General features: G+C 40.1%; 1 protein-coding gene across 1 annotated transcript in view; it reads right to left on the reverse strand.

Annotated features, from left to right (window-relative positions):
• LOC149206279 (protein OS-9 homolog) overlaps positions 1-16,616 on the reverse strand; it is a 170,489-nt gene that overhangs the window by 96,016 nt on the left and 57,857 nt on the right. The window contains exon 2 of the mRNA XM_089395397.1: positions 14,835-14,914. Coding sequence (XP_089251523.1) covers positions 14,835-14,914 — 80 coding nt within the window. The remainder of the gene's footprint in view (positions 1-14,834; positions 14,915-16,616) is intronic.

Here is a 16,616-nt window from a genome sequence, read left to right on the forward strand (position 1 = left end):
CACAGCAATGAAGATGATGCCCTAAAACGCAGTCATGGAGAGGATGCCCTAGCTCAACAATGTCATGGAGAAGGCATCCCCGAGATCTGAACGCTTCCATGAGAAGGAAGAGTCTTGGACATGCCCTAGCCGCAGTCAAGAGGGGCACTAAAAGTGTAAGCGCTTAACGCAGCCAAGAAAAAGGTCTTCTGTCTAAGGGAGCTTCAACACTATCCAAGGAGCCCTAGAGGAAGCTCTAGCCGCAGAAATTAGGAGGACGTTTGCAGCCCTATGGATGTTGTTAAGAGGGATATGCCATGCCCTCATCCGCTATGCTAAAAGAATCAAGGACGCAGTCAAAGGAGGTCTTAACTTGTAAAAGACTTTGCTATCATGAGGAAGCCCTACTGCCTAAACTGCTGATCTAAATCAAGGCAGCCCTAAACGCTGTCTTTAAAAGATGTTCTAGCCGCAGTAGGAGGAGAGTCCTAGCAGCCATTAAGGGAGAGGTATAGCTGTTGTGAAAGGAAGGTCTGATCGCAGTCATAGGAGGCCTATTTCAGCAGTAAAAAGAACCTCAACCACAGCAAGAAAGAGACTGATCAGCGTGTACGTTTGAGAGTTGTTTCAGGGTTCAAATTAAAGGGTTGAACTGCTTGCTAGTAGGAGGTTTGAGTGAGCTCTTGCTGGAAGCATATCAACCACTCTATAGGCTGTCATAATCAAGTTCTAAGGACTGTTGTATGCCACTTGAATGCCACTGTAATAAGAAGTGAGCATAGACATAGTTCAGTCATTGTTTAGGGCTTGAAGGCTACTCTGAATTGTAAAGGAAATGATATTTCCTTGGAGATCAATTGCAGTCAAATCTGGGCAGATTTTAAGGACTGTTAGGAGACTGCACCTTGGACCTGTTAAAGGAGTCTAGCTGCTCTGCTAGGTTGTAAGCCATAGCAAGCAGCTAAGACTGGTGAGTGCAATGGCATGATGGATGCAGCATGATGGGTGCAACATTGGGTGCAGCTCAGTGATGGGAGCAGCATTGTGATGAGAGCAGCTCAATGATTGAGTGCAGCACAGTGACAAGTGCAGCATGATGATAAGGTGCAGAAGTATGATGTGTGCAGCATGGTAATGAGGTCCAGCATGATGATTGAGTGCAACACAGTGAGGTGCAGCACAGTGAGGAGCAGCATGGTGATGGAGTCACCTTGGATCAGTGGAAGCAGTATGCCTTCTACTCAGCTCAGATCAACTACCTCATATGCTATCTTCTTAGAGAAGATCTCTGCTCTTATTTAGATAAGTCAATATGTTCACTTCTGATGTGTATGTACTATCTCTCTCTCTGCTGAACTATTAAAGAACATATAAGAAGAATTGACCAAGGGTTTCCCCACATTGGGGTTTGTCCCTGGCTAGCGCCACATCTTGTGTCCTCTTGTCTTGGCTTGTCTTCTGCGATTTATGTTTATGTTATATCTGCAGTTTACTTTAATGCTAATGTGATTGCTAATCTGGAAAAGGTATTGAGCTAACTACAAAATTGAAATAAATTGCTCTAAGCATAGAACATACCTAAATTTAACATGGTATCAGAGTTGAGGTGAAGACAAAGCCCAAGCAAGAATGAAAGAGCAATCACCGTAATAGTTGGGAAAGGACAAAAGGATCAATGGATTCCTCATCCCTCTTCAAATACACCAAGGGTGAAGTCGAAGCAGAGAATATTATCAAAATGGCACAACGGAAGTTTCTGATGACCTAAAGATCACTTCAATGGGAAGTTTGGATCTAAGGGTGGAAAGAAAGACAGATGCCTTATTTGCAATAAGTTCGGCCATTATGCAAAGGAGTGTCTGAATGGCAGGAACACATCACTTGATGATGATAACAATCATTCCAGGGACATCTTCAATAATCAAAGGAATGACGGGTAATGCAGGTCATCAAGGAAATGGCTGACTCGTCAGAGAAAGCAAGGAACCCCAGGTATGAAGAATCAAATGTTGTTATCTTGTATTGGCCCTCTCCTTCAGATTCTGTGGGAATCTGGCTTATTGATTATAGTGCTTCAAGGCACTTCATCGGATAGAAGGGTGCTCTCTCGAATTTGGTAAGAGATGGAAACAATCATGGGATTATACTTGGAGCCGATGCCACCTATCCCGGAAAGGCTGTAGGAAATGTTACCCCTGAATTGAATGAGGGTAACTCGATTCATTTACAGAATCTCTTTTATGTACCTGATCGCAAGAAGAATCTGGTGTCCATTTCGTCAATGGAAGTCAAAGGTGTCAGGGTGGCATTCATCGATGGAAAGGTACGTGTTTGAAAATAGAATTTTCAAAGACGCTTTTTCTCATGGGTTCAGGGTTGGCAATTTGTATCAAATTGCAAGATGGTCCATTGAGGATCATGTCAACCGACATATCTCATCTATAACACTGGAGGTCTACTTATGGGGCCCTACTCGATGTGAGTCAGATGGTGACAAGGATGCCTGAATTCAAGAAGAGCATGAAGGTACATATCTGAGATGTACCGAAGGAAAATCTTACAAGGGGACCATTCCCCTTATGTAGCAGGTCCACAGGTTTGGAACAACCCGAGGAGCTTGAGATTCATGATCGGGAATCTCATGTATACAGGTGGAAGAAAGCCCTCTATGGCTTGAAGCAAAACACCCCAAGCATAGTATGAGAGGATTGATAGCTATCTGATGAAGCTGAGATTCACTAGGAGTGGAACCGATCCAAAACATTGCTCGAAGGTTGTGGATGATAGACCTCTCATACCGGCACCTTCTAAGGACGACCTATTTCTGACAAGTGCAGACCCTCTCATTTGCAGAAGTAAGAGGGAGTTGGGTTTCGGATGTGGAACAGTAAACTGCAAGCTCGTGACTACATCAAGGATCTTAACTTTCAGAAGTTATATGGTAGTGATTCTGGACGAGATTTGGGAAATGCCTCTGAGTTTCATAAACTCATTCGCATTGATGTTCTTGGTGAGCTTCCCTCCGGACATATGTTTTGCAGTTAGCATGATGAAGCTCATATATGGTTGAGCCTCACTGGATTGGTGCCAAGAATCTTTTGAGATATCTTCGGGGCACAATCTCTCATGAATTGAGATACACTGCCAGAAATGTGAAGTTGCATGATTATTCGAATGTTGACTGGGCAGGCAGTGTGGAGGATCGCAAGAGCACTTCTGAGTGCTGGTTCTCTTTTGATTCTGCTTCGATATCATGCATGAGCAGGAAGCAGAAATCGGTTGCTATAAGCACTCCCGAGACCAAATACATAGATACGAGTATGATCTCGTATGAAGCTGCCTGGTTGTGGAAGCTCTTCAATGAGCTGTTTGTACACATGATGAATACCACTGTGATCCTCTGTGTCAACTAGGGGGAGGATTCGATTGTTGATGAATCTCGTATTCTATGATTGCTCCAACAAATAGACATCAGATACTACCTTATCAAGGATATGTTACATCGATGAGCGAGGAGGCTCCATCGCATTGAGATTGATGTACAGGTTCCAAACATTCTGTCAAAGCCCCGGGGAAAGGTCAAATTTGTGACTTTCTCGAACGACTTGGAGTCGTTGAGAGACCCTCTTATGAGGGTCCTGCATGTTGCATGCATTGAGCTCTAGGAGCTCCGGGGGGCTTGGGGTACTTACTGGAGCAACATGCGACCATAGGGTGACTCGGCCTCCCCTAATGGTGCGTTGTGTACAGGGTGAAAGGTTCAACCTTCCCTTGTGACACCCTGTGGCAACTGTGGGACAGGATGATTAGTTCTCTTGTGGGCCAAGATGATTAGTTCTCCCGTGGCGACTGTGAGACAGGATGATTAGTTATCCTGTCGAGGCATCCTACCCATGCAGTCTAGGACTCATGGGAAGTACCTCTCATCTGATCAATGATTAGGGAAATGGGGTTAGGGACCATTAGTAGTACTATCAATGGACGCATCGTTGTATCTACCATACTCCCTATGCTAGGATGACCTCCACTGATCTGATATCAATGAAACTGATTTGGGATCAGTATGAGTGGTTTGAGACACTCCCTTGTGATATTGATCTAGGATCAATAAAACTGACTTCGAGTCAGTAGAGAATGGTATGAGACATTCTCGATCAATTCTTCTTCTTCATGGTTCAAGCAGAGTAGAGCAGAGCAGTGTAGGGCACTGATGGCAGAGATAGTACAGTCAGACATATGGATCAGTAGATGGAGTTCTCCCTAGTTGAGAGGGAGTGTTAAAATTGGAAACTAGGGCCAATCTCCATGTGGGTCATCGTATTTATGGCAACGGATAGTTTTCTTGGATCCCTCTCATCGAGAGGTGTAGGATTGAGCTAAAGATCATCTGATTCCAACAAGTATTCATGGAGATATGAATTTATTTGTGTTATGCGACAATTCGTCAAGGTCGGCCAGCAACCAAATTGCCCCCACTTGTGCTCAACGTTTTAGTATAAATAGAGGTGCCTTGAAGGTCATTTGTACACACACTTCTTGTGATCTCTTCCTCTCCACTTGTCTTGGGTTTTGGTGGGAGGAGAGATCTTAAGAAGACAATGCTGCCCTAATGGAGAAGATGCCTTAAAACGCAGTAATGAAGATGATGCCCTAAAACGTAGTCATGGAGAGGATTCCCTAACTCAATGATGTCATGGAGAAGGCATGCCCTAGATTTGAATGCTGCCATGAGAAGGAAGAGCCTTGGATGTACCTTAGCCGCAGTCAAGAGGAGCAGTAGAAGTGTAAGCCCTCAACGCAGCCAAGAAAGGGTCTTCTGTCTAAGGGAGCTTCAACACTATCCAAGGAGCCCTAGAGGAAGCTCTAGCCGCAAAAATTAGGAGGACGTTTGCAACCCTATGGACGTTGTTAAGAAGGAGATGCCATGCCCTCATCCACTATGCTAAAAGAATCAAGGACGCAATCAAAGGAGGTCTTAACTTGTAAAAGACTTTGTTGTCATGAGGAAGCCCTACTGCCTAAACTGTTGATCTAAATCAAGGCAGCCCTAAACGTTGTCTTTAAAAGATGTTCTAGCCGCAGTAGGAGGAGAGTCCTAGCAGCCATTAAGGGAGAGGTATAGTTGTTGTGAAAGGAAGGTATGATCGCAGTCATAGGAGGCCTATTTCAGCAGTCAAAAGAACCTCAACCACAGCAAGAAAGAGATTGATCAGCGTGTACATTTGAGATCTGTTTCAGGGGTCAAATTAAAGGGCCGAATTGCTTGCTGGTAGGAGGTTTGAGTGATCTCTTGCTGGAAGGATATCAACCACTCTATAGCTGTCATAATCAAGTTCTAAGGGCTGTTGTATGCCACTTGAATGCTATTGTAATAAGAAGTGAGCATAGACATAGTTCAGTCATTGTTTAGGGCTTGAAGGCTACTCTGAATTGTAAAGGAAATGATATTTCCTTGGAGATCAATTGCAGTCAAATCTAGACAAATTTTAAGGACTGTTAGGAGACTGCACCTTGGACCTGTTAAAGGAGTCTAGGTGCTCTGCTAAGCTGTAAGCCATAGCAAGCATCTAAGACTGGTGAGTGCAGTGGCATGATGGATGCAGCATGATGGGTGCAGCATTGGGTGCAGCTCAGTGATGGGAGCAACACTGTGATGAGAGCAGCTCAGTGATTGAGTGCAGCACAGTGACAAGTGCAGCATGATGATAAGGTGCAGCAGTATGATGTGTGCAGCACAGTGACAAGTGCAGCGTGATGATAAGGTGCAGCAGTATGATGTGTGCAGCATGGTAATGAGGTCCAGCATGATGATTGAGTGCAACACAGTGAGGTGCAGCATGGTGATGGAGTCACCTTGGATCAATGGAAGCAGTATGCCTTCTACTCACAGCTCAGATCAACTACCTCATATGCTATCTTCTTAGAGAAGATCTCTGCTCTTATTTAAATAAGTCAATATGTTGACTTCTGATGTATATGTACTATCTCTCTCTGTTGAACTATTAAAAAACATATAAGAAGAATTGATCAAGGGTTTCCCCACATTGGGGTTTGTCCCTGGCTAGTGCCACATCTTGTGTCCTCTTGTCTTGGCTTGTCTTCTGCAATTTATGTTTATGTTCTATCTCCAGTTTACTTTAATGTTGATGCGATTTCTAATCTGGAAAATATATTGAGCTAACTATGAAAATTGAAATAAATTTCTCTAAGCATATAACATACCTAAATTTAACGTCAACACTAGTCAAAAGTCAACTTTGTTTAAAAGTTTGCCCTGCAGTCAATGATCTACAATCAAATGTCCAGTCAGCGTGAGGTCAGATTTGGTCAATGCCCTACAGTCAAATCTGGTCAAATATCTACAGACAAGTTCAGTCAACTTAGGTCAATTTGTTGTTGTCGGACTTGGTTGATTTCTCACATGTGAAACCTCAAGAATGTTGTTAAAACTCGGTGATAATGAGAGAGAAAGCCTTGATCTTCGTTTTTCTTCAAATGAGGCATCCTAACATCTTATTTATACACATCTAGGGGTTGTGATAACCCAAGGGATGTTGAGAAATCTAGGGGCAGGAGATTAGGTGATTTCTCTTACTTTGGTAACTACTTGTGATATATTATTACTTAACTTCATTAGCTTCTTCTTTCGTTTGATTATAATTAGTGTTCTTATCATCAAACAACAACCAAACAATAAAGAACAATGAGACAAGAGGACACAAGATATAGGCGATCAGCCAGGGCCAAAACCTCTCCACTTGAGAGGCAAACCCACAATAACTCCTCTTCTTATAGCACTTCAAATGATGAATTCCAAGACCTCAAACCCTTGTCAAAGTCCCCTCCAAGACCAAGTCAATCCTTCCTCTAATGAGCTTCTTTTTCCAGCAATTTTGACCCCAGCAACTTCTCTATCAGCTTATCCAGCAACTTCGACCCTAGCAATTTTTCCAGCAACTTCGTCTTGCCCAACAACTTTCCAATACTTCGACTTGCCCAGCAACTTTAGAATACTTCAACTTGCCCAGCAACTTTAGAGTATTTCGACTTGCCCAACAACTTTAAAGACCCTAACGCAAGAGAAAGAGAGAGGCCCAAAACTTCGATCTTGCTTTTCTTCTTCTTATCCTTGATTTTCGTCCTTTTCCAGCGTCTTGCTTGAGGAGTTAGAATTTGTTTGTTTTGTGTCCAAATGAGGTCAAGTTCCTTCGTATGTATAGGCTTTCTAGGGGTACGAATTGCTTCCTTTAGGCTGACTTGTCCACTCATGAAGGCCGACTTGTTCTTTTGATGATGATAAGGTCTTGGAGGGTCTATTTGACATTTTTGACTTTACATAATTTTTCTTTACAAGATGTAACATGCCCAAAAGAGTCTTCCATACATAACAATGACTCAATTGACTTGTAGACTCAACAACAAGCCCTAGAAGCACTTAATGGGTGCTTGACCTATAAAAATAAATTTCTCTTGAGCATGAAACTCATGCCTCTAGAATTACAATAATCAATTTATTTTTTTCTTTACAACAAATACATAAAATCATGATTACATATGTCACTATGAAGACCGAACCTAGTTACATAATTCAACACTTGCTCTTAACTAGGGAGGTATTCATAATCTAGAAAGGGTACTTGGACATTCTCAGAAGAGTCGGATTGGTAAGCCATCTCATAAGCTACTTCCTTAGCTTATGCCAGAGCATCTCATCATACCAACCATCATTGTCACATAGCGAGGACTTGACTAACAGCTCTATCTCTCCACAAGATCAAAGCACAATGTTGGCGAGACCAATGACTGACAGACACCATCATCATTGTCTCTCAAGGCACATACCCCACCAGGGTGTTCACAAGGTATGTCCTTTTAGGACAATTCCTATCTTGGAATAACACATCCTCAAGGAATTTCCTCTTCGACTACTCTTATCTTGGATGCCCTACCTCATCCTCAAAGAGTATTAGAATCAGTCTCAAATGCTTACCCAATCCTCAATTCTTTCTTCATAATGTGAAGACAAGAATGATGTGTTTATCTCTCCCTCTCAACTAGGGAAGATATGCTCATTCCTATAAAAGGAATATATCCAAGCTCCCTCTTACCCAAGGACTTGTCCAAGCTCCCTCTCAACTAGGGACTTGAGGACAAGCTCCCTCTTAGCTAGGGACTTGTTTCCAATAGCAACTCTTATCTCTTTGGTGGAGATCATGTTATTAACTTATTATCATTTGCTTGTAGGGCTCCTCCTTTCGATGTCATGAATTTCATCTTCTTCATTATGGAGACTTCATGTTCTAGATTTTCCTTTGTAGTGCATCGCCCATCCATCACTTTCCTTCAACGAACCATAAGGTGGAACCGATAGTCATGTCATCCTTCCTTTTCATCGAAAAGTGATCTTCTAGTTTACATCTGGATTTCCTTCATACAACTACCTCTTCATGTTTCTTTCAGGATCTTCCATCCATTGTCATGAGTACTAGTTGTACGTGACATCTACAACTCTCTTTCGATAGCCCAGTTTCAACCCGACCAGATGTTGTTTCAAAAATCAAAATGAACATCAAATCAAAGTTACCTTTTATGATGGCCTTTCATCATGAAATTTTCTTCTTGCAATACCAACATCTTGCAAATTCATAAACACATCTCCAAAACATTTAATGTCAAGGGTCTCCTTTTGTTACAGACTTTATCGGAGTCGTCATATCATCTCCTTAGAGATGTCTTAGCCAATTCATTTAGCCATCAGATGTTGATTATCTTATGTGACTATAGTTGCATCTTGCACGAGCTCTTCTTCCTTTCTTCACATATTGCTTCCCAAGAACTTCTATACATAGTTCATCTTGTCAACTACCTCATATTCCATATGAGGACATATTATGTTGAATTCATCTTATCAATATGTGAACTAGTTTAATACATATGCCTTCATGCATCTTTCCAAAGGAAGAGATCCTTCTCCTTTGATCATGCTCATAAGATAGAGCATTCACCCATGTTATCTGCAACTACATGATGACATGACTTAACCTATTAAATATATATACAACTCTTTTCTCCTTTTGGTCATCCAAACTCCCTTCGGCAGCTTCCTTTCCTTGCTTAAAAGCACTTCAACTATTTGACATGTTGCACTCCTTATACCATCATCTTTCTAAATCATAGATCCCACACAAGGTGGAATGTAGACTCTCAAAGAGACACTTGCTTTTTCCAAGTAGAGGTGAACCTTCCAAATAAGATTCCAACGGAGGAACTTGATTATCCTCATTCTGCAAATGCTCCTTAATGATGACGATGTATGATGAATTCTTTCTATCTTCTATCATGCTAGATGACTTTCTTCCAACCATATATGCTTTCAATGTGGATATCATGAGCTACTTCTTTTCCATCATAATGACTGCTACAACCATGTAGACTTCTACTTAAGCTATCTTTCAAGCTTCTACAAAGATGTTATGAGCTCGAATCTGCTTCAATCGTATGCTTCTAATATGATGTCATCTTCTAATAATATGCATCCTCCCATATTTACAATGTTTCTTATCCTTACAGCGATCTTTAGCCATGGTATAGGTCTTTTCACCTTCTAGTTTTTCTTGCTATGGACTTGAGATGTAATGACCCATCTACAATTACAAAGAAAATGCGATTATTAGCATACATGCATATGATAGCTACATATGCATGCATTGCATGCACTGCATTGGTATACATATTAAATTACAAAGAATGTCCAAGTATAGGATAAATGAATTAATAAATACATAAATTCACAAAATATAATGAATCTATTGAGTACGGTATTTATGTGTGTACCGCCACCATAATAGGTAACTATAGGAGATTATACAAAATAAAATGTTAATGCAATATACTATACAAAACAAAATGAAAATATAATTTGTATAAAATGAAATAAAAATATAATCATATAAAATACAAAAGGAAAATATATCATGTATAATACGAAATGAAATGAAAGTATAATTATGTAAAATAAAAAAATTAATATATATACAATACTAATGACAACATAGTTTATAAAATAAAATGAAGTAAAGTATATATCATACCAAGCCAAGTAGAATAAATTATTACCCGCTACACCATTTGATATTTGGAAGGCAACAAATATTATCTGCTCATATTGCAAAAAAAAAAGAAATCAGATTTGTAAACTTGTCGTTGTTTCAGATGGACCACCGCCTGGTTATCATAAAGACCCTTATCCTCCTGACAGGCGAGGGATGGAGAGGGTAGAGGATTCAATAAGGAGGTGGTGGGGAGGAAACAGGGAGAAAGGGGGAACCTCACCATTATAAGAGAAGGGAATGAGACGAAGAAGGGAAGAGGAGTTTGGAGATTTACAGAGACAGTGGGAATTTCAGACAGAATTTCAAAAGGGGAATTTGAGCTCAATTATTCTTGAAGTTTTGGGCACGGGGGCCAGAGTGCTTCCATTTTGAAGTACTTTGGAGCTGGGTACCGAGATTGTGCCCAGTATGGCAGGGAGGTTTTGGTCATTTTGGTAACGGAAGCAAAGTTGGTGCTACAACAACTTGGGATCGAATTCAAACACAGAAGCTAGGTAGGTATTTGTGAATCAAATTGATTAATTCTTGCTTAAATTACAACTGTTAAATGATTTAATTTTGGTTAGGTCATTAAATTTGAGTTTTACATGAGAGACCTTCATAGTGAAGATCTATCCTTCCTTCTTGGATTTCTTCTCATCAGGTTCTTCTACTTCTTTGGTGATATGGGCTTCAATTCTTTCTTTTCTTTTCTTGTTGTCCTTCTTGAGTTTCAGACAATCTCTCTTGAAATTCCCATATTCTTGACAGCCATAGCATTGGATCTTTGACATATCGATCTTCTTTTTCTGAGGACCAAATTTCCCAAATTTTCCTTTTCTCCTGGCCATGGCAGCAAATGCTTGAACTTATTCATTTGATCCCACATCGCTTTTTGCCTTTAACCTAGTTTCTTCAATCTTACACAATGACCAAAGTTCACTGAATGGGGTGGCTTCCTTCTTTCCATAGATGCTTGATACAAATTTGCCCCATTCATCAAGTAGTGCATTGAGCACCACGGTGGTCATTTCTTTGTCGGACATTATTTTCCCCAACTCTTGTAGTTGGTCTCTTAGTTGTGACACCCTCATAGGCTATCCCTTCTTTATTTGATACCTTCATCTTATATAGCTCGGTTCTCAAAGATATCACTTCTCCTGTAGTGCTTACGGAGAATAATTCTACCAGCTTGTCATAGATGTCTTTTGAATTCTCCAATTTTGCTACATAAGGGATGAGAGAATCCTTGATTGATTCTATAAGGATTCTTTAAGCCCTTATCTCCCCCTTCATATACTTCATTAGAGCTTGAGCTTCTTCTTTTGGCAGTTTAGTGGTTGAACCCTTAACATGTCCAATGACTTCGTTTTATATAAGGATCAAGTCTCTCCTCTTCTTCCATGCAAGGAAATTTGATGACCCAACCAATTTATTGCTCTCCTTGCAAAATGAAGTCATTTTGATAGTAGATTCAGTCATAGATATAAGGATACTTACTTGTTAAGTGAAGATGCTCCTTTGATGGTGATATCTTCAACTTGATGCCTTCTTGAATTTGATGATGATGTTTGCTTCCTTGAAGATTACAATACTTCTTCTTCTAGGGATGTCTTTCTTCAAGTATGCCTTGAAAAGATCACTTTGGTTTCCTTGATGATGGTGATGACAGTGCTTCTTCCTGCTTTCCTTTGATGTAAAGACTTCAAGATGCTTCAATGTGTAGTCCTCCTTTCTTTGAGTGGAGATAGGGTTCTTCTTGAAAGTAGAGTCTTTGAGGTCTTCTTCTTGATGTTGCTTCTAGATGGTGTGATCCTTAAAATGAAATGGGTAGCCTTCCTTAATGCTCCTTAGATTGTTTGGCCCTTATGTATCCCTTCTTGATGGTTTGATGTCCTCTTTTATGCCTTGAACTTTCTTGATATTCCTTTTGATGGTCCTTCTTCAAGTTGCCTTTCCTTGTCTTGTCACCTTACCTCTAATACCATGTTGAGAAATTTAGGGGCAACAAATTAGGTGATTTCTCTTACTTTGATAATTGCTTGTGATATATTAACTTAACTTGATTAGCTTCTTCTTTCACTTGATTATAATTAGTGTTATTATCATCAAACAACTACCAAACAATAAAAAACAATGAGACAAGAGGACACAAGATATAGGCGATTAGCTAGGGCCAAAACCTCTCCACTTGAGAGGAAAACCCATAATAACTCTTCTCTTCTTATAGAACTTCAAATGAAGAATTCCAAGACAACCCTTGTCAAAGTCCCCTCCAAGACCAAGTCAGTGCTTCCTCTGATGAGCTTCTTTTTCCAGCAATTTCGACCCTAGCAACTTCTCTATCATCTTATACAGCAACTTGGACCCCAACATTTTTTCCAGCAACTTCGACCCAATAGTTCTTCCAGCAACTTCGACCCTAGTAGCTCTTCCAGCAACTTTCCAGTGACTTCATCTGTTAGGGTCCAACCCTAACCCCTTTATTTATGTAATAGAGTCGAGCCATATTTATAGTTAGTTAAAGAGTCAATAAAGCTCGTGTTAATAATTGTAAGTGGTTGACCCGCATTTAAAGAAAGGGACCACAACTAGTTGCAAATGGGCCATGGTATTAGATAGATGGTATTGAGAGAACCATGGTACTGACCCATGGTCTTGCATGTATGAATCCTATATAAAGGGTAGAGACTCCCCATTAAGGAGCATCGTGTCTTATTTTGTAATCGAGCTCTGCTCTGTTGGAGGTTGCCCCCTCGAAGAGGCAAGTGAACATTGCTTTCATCTCTAAATAATAAAATACTTGCTGTTTTTTTTCATTTTGTTATGTCTTCGAGGTTGTATTTCTTCGTATATTTGGTATTCTAGCATCTTCTCGCAGGTCAAGAGCATAACATCGTCTTGCCCAAAAACTTTCCAGTACTTCGACTTGCCCAGCAACTTTAGAGTATGTCGACTTGCCTAGCAACTTTAGAAACCCTAATAAAAGAGAAAGAGAGAGGCTCAAAACTTCAATCTTGTTTTTCTTCTTCTTATCCTTGATTTTCGTCCTTTTCTAGCTTCTTTCTTGAGGAGATCAAACTTGCTTGTTTTTTGTCCAAATGTGGTCAAGTTTCTTCATATATATATAGGCTTTCTAGGGGTATGAATTGCTTCCTTTAGGTCGACTTGTCCACTCATGAAGGCTGACTTGTTCTTTTGATGATGACAAGGTCTTGGAGGATCTATTTGACACTTTTGACTTTACATAATTTTTCTTTACAAGATGTAACATGCCCAAAAGGGTCTTCCATACATGACAATGACTCAATTGACCTGTAGACTCACTGAAAAGCCCTAAAAGCACTCAATGGGTGCTTGACCTATAAAAATAAATTTCTCTTGAGCATGAAACCCATGCCTCGAGAATTACAATAATAAATTTATTTTCCTCTTTACAACAAATACATAAAATCATGATTACATATGTCATTATCAAGACCAAACCTATTTACATACTTCAACAAGGGACACGTTCAAGGGGTGTGATAACCCAAGGAACGCATCCCTTCACTGGCTGGCCAAATTGTCTTCCTTCTGGGCCAACTTGTCTTCTTCCTGCCGACTTGTAGACATGCGAGAATACCTCCTGAGTCCCGATGCTACACAAAAATCAACAGATGGGTGGAGCCACCAGCAAACCCTTGATTATGAGCAGATTCCATTCAAGTGCCCTGCATGCCATGTTTATGACATTTTGCCAAAAACTGCTTGAAAATCCAAGAGGAGCAACCTCCTCCAAAGCAACACTGGTAAAAAGAAGCCAAGTTCAGGATGGCTCCTGATAAGGCTAGAAATATCCAACATAAGGGACCACAGCTATCTAAACCTTCCAAAGAGGGGTTGTCCAATTCAAGCAAGAATAAATTTGAAATTCTTGGAAATCTAGATGAATCGGATAAAGAAAATGAAGGGGGAAAAAGAACATTGGGATATCCTAAATCTAAATCCAGATATCCTGAAGGCAGAGCAAATCCATTAGTCTCCCACCCCAACTCTGGAACAGCTCATCTTAAAGATGATGTGGATCCTTTCCGTGTGACTACAGCGGCCAATGCCCCATTGGAAGAGAATGAAACAAATAAGGGACAGGAAGAAGAGGAATAGAGGAAGAAGAGAAAGCAGAGGAAATAGAGGAGGAAGATCTAGGAAGGAATGTAGCCCCTCCTGATGTTCCAATGCTGGATGCCCATCTGTCTAAGACATTTGGATCTCTTACTTTCTCCAGGGTTTTGGAGAAAGCCCCAAATCCCTTCTGTCCTCTCACAAGGGATAGGAAAATCCAGCTGAGATCAAAGAGAATATGAGGCTTCATCAAATATTCTCTTGGGAACAGTTGATTCACAAACAAAAATCATGTATTGTTCTTGCATTCTATTATGCAATCAATTTGTAAGAATGTATCCTTGCACTCAGGAATATAACAGAAAAAGACTATGTAGGAATGTATGTCTTCTGCCCCCTCAACTGATGGGAGGGCAGAAGAACTACAAGCTTTAATCTTTCTCAAGCTTTGTACTATAAAGCTGTCCAGTTTGGCCACAGCTCCTTCTTAATACAAACTATAACCGTTTCAGTTATTAACAAAAAAACAGGATAATTAAAGTAAATTAACTTTCTTTTCACTTGTAAATTTATTTTGCATTCTAACAATTAGAAAAAATAACAAGTATCTTTACATTTTAGACTAAAATGAAGATGAAAAAATTCACAAAAATGACTCACCGGATGAAACGGTGCATCTGCTGAATGCATTGCAATTTTGTACTTAGGGTCATGATTGCTATGAGTGACAGTAATGCTTGCTGCTCAAAAATGTCAAGTACAACAAGCATAAAAAGTTATACAACAGAATACACAACCAAATGTCCAATCAAAATTTTTAATTTCTGAACCTGCATTTCTCATTTCTCTTGGAACAATTATATTTGCTAAACAAAACCTGAAGATTAATCATCCATACAAAATTGAAAACTGAAAAATTTAAGTTCCACATACAGAAAAGCACTTCTGTTACAGGCTTCCAACAAATGTTCCACTAAGAAATTGCCTAAAATCCATTTCTGTTGCAATTGTTTTTAAGAAAACTAAAAATCAACTTTAGAATGCCTCCCCAATGTGTTCAATGTCGAATCCAGTGAAAAAAATGCCAAATTACTCTACTGTTACGAGTTTTCAAATACCAAATTTTCAGCTGCTGCTCAGCACTACCAATAAATCTTCAAAATGATGTTTTGTTTTGGTTAACGGTTTCTATCTGGTGGGGCCTGTTGCCTCAAAATCTAGTAGGTCTCATGAGAAGCCTCACAAGACAAGGACTAGACCATGCGACAACACTTAAGGTGGAGGCCCATTATCAACACAGCACACCACCTCCTGCTCTTTAGTGGACTTTCATCACAAGGGAGGCTTCCTGGTATGGGTCACATAATAGGTATTCTAAGTCTATGGTTCAAAGGTGACAAATAAGAAAGGCACTCAACTTAAGGACAAGGAAAAATGTGCATTTCAAGAGACCTATCAGGGGCAATTATGACCTATGTTTTAATGAATAATCAAGGATAATGGCTTGCCAAGGTGCATAAGACCGAGAAAAGGCTTGTTAAAGATTGATATGATCAACAATGGGAGCAACAAACCTTTAAAAAGCCCTAAGTTGAAGCCTAGGGTTAGGTTAGGATTTACCTAGGGCAAAATTACCTAGGGCTTGTGACCTCAGCCCTAAGGAGGCAACATTTACCATGGAAAAGGCTAGATTTTGATGCAATACGACTGAGTCCATGTGTATGACCTCACAACAAGCCAACGCACTCCTAGTTGAATTCGGCCCTATGCCCTAGCCTGATGCTTGCCTTCAAGGGCCGAAAATGTAGAAGAGGGAGAAATTTAGGTTTAGAAAGGTTTTCAATGATGTATGTGGATGTTAGTGCTTGTTCCTTGGGTGATGGACTCTAAGGGAAACCATATAGTGAAAATATCAAACCTTGGTATGGAGTAAGGGCAAGAAAAACCCCAGTTTTCAAACCCCTAGCTACTACCACTTTATGAAGGGATAAAATCATGAAGAGAGCTTTCTTGAAGATCTTCAAGGGATGTCATACATTCTCTAGTTAACCATGTTGGCCAAGATTCCATAGAAAAATATTCAATTTAAAAAGAACACAGAAACACTAGCAACAACCATTCCATGCAACAACCATCAAAAAGATAAGGAACAACAAAAGAATACTCACAAGATATGCATGAAAAAGTCCTTTATTATCCCAAAGTGATGTCCCCACAACAAGAAATAGTCCCCAAGAGTAAAGTTATCCACAATAGATCACATCTCCACAAGATTTCAAGTCACAACAGCTAGGCCGAAATCCTCTAGTTAGGTCGAAATACTCCACAAATGATGATGAGAAACAACAATGAGGTGACCTCTATTTATATGAGTTTTACCTGAACTAATTTTAGCTAATGAAGCCCCTAAAACAACTTTGACAACAAATAAACCCTGGGTTA

This window comes from Pinus tabuliformis, chromosome 1_2, assembly GCF_031772625.1.
Source record: "Pinus tabuliformis cultivar Carrire ecotype Pingquan chromosome 1_2, CPIR1, whole genome shotgun sequence".
NCBI classification, from domain to species: Eukaryota; Viridiplantae; Streptophyta; class Pinopsida; order Pinales; family Pinaceae; genus Pinus; species Pinus tabuliformis.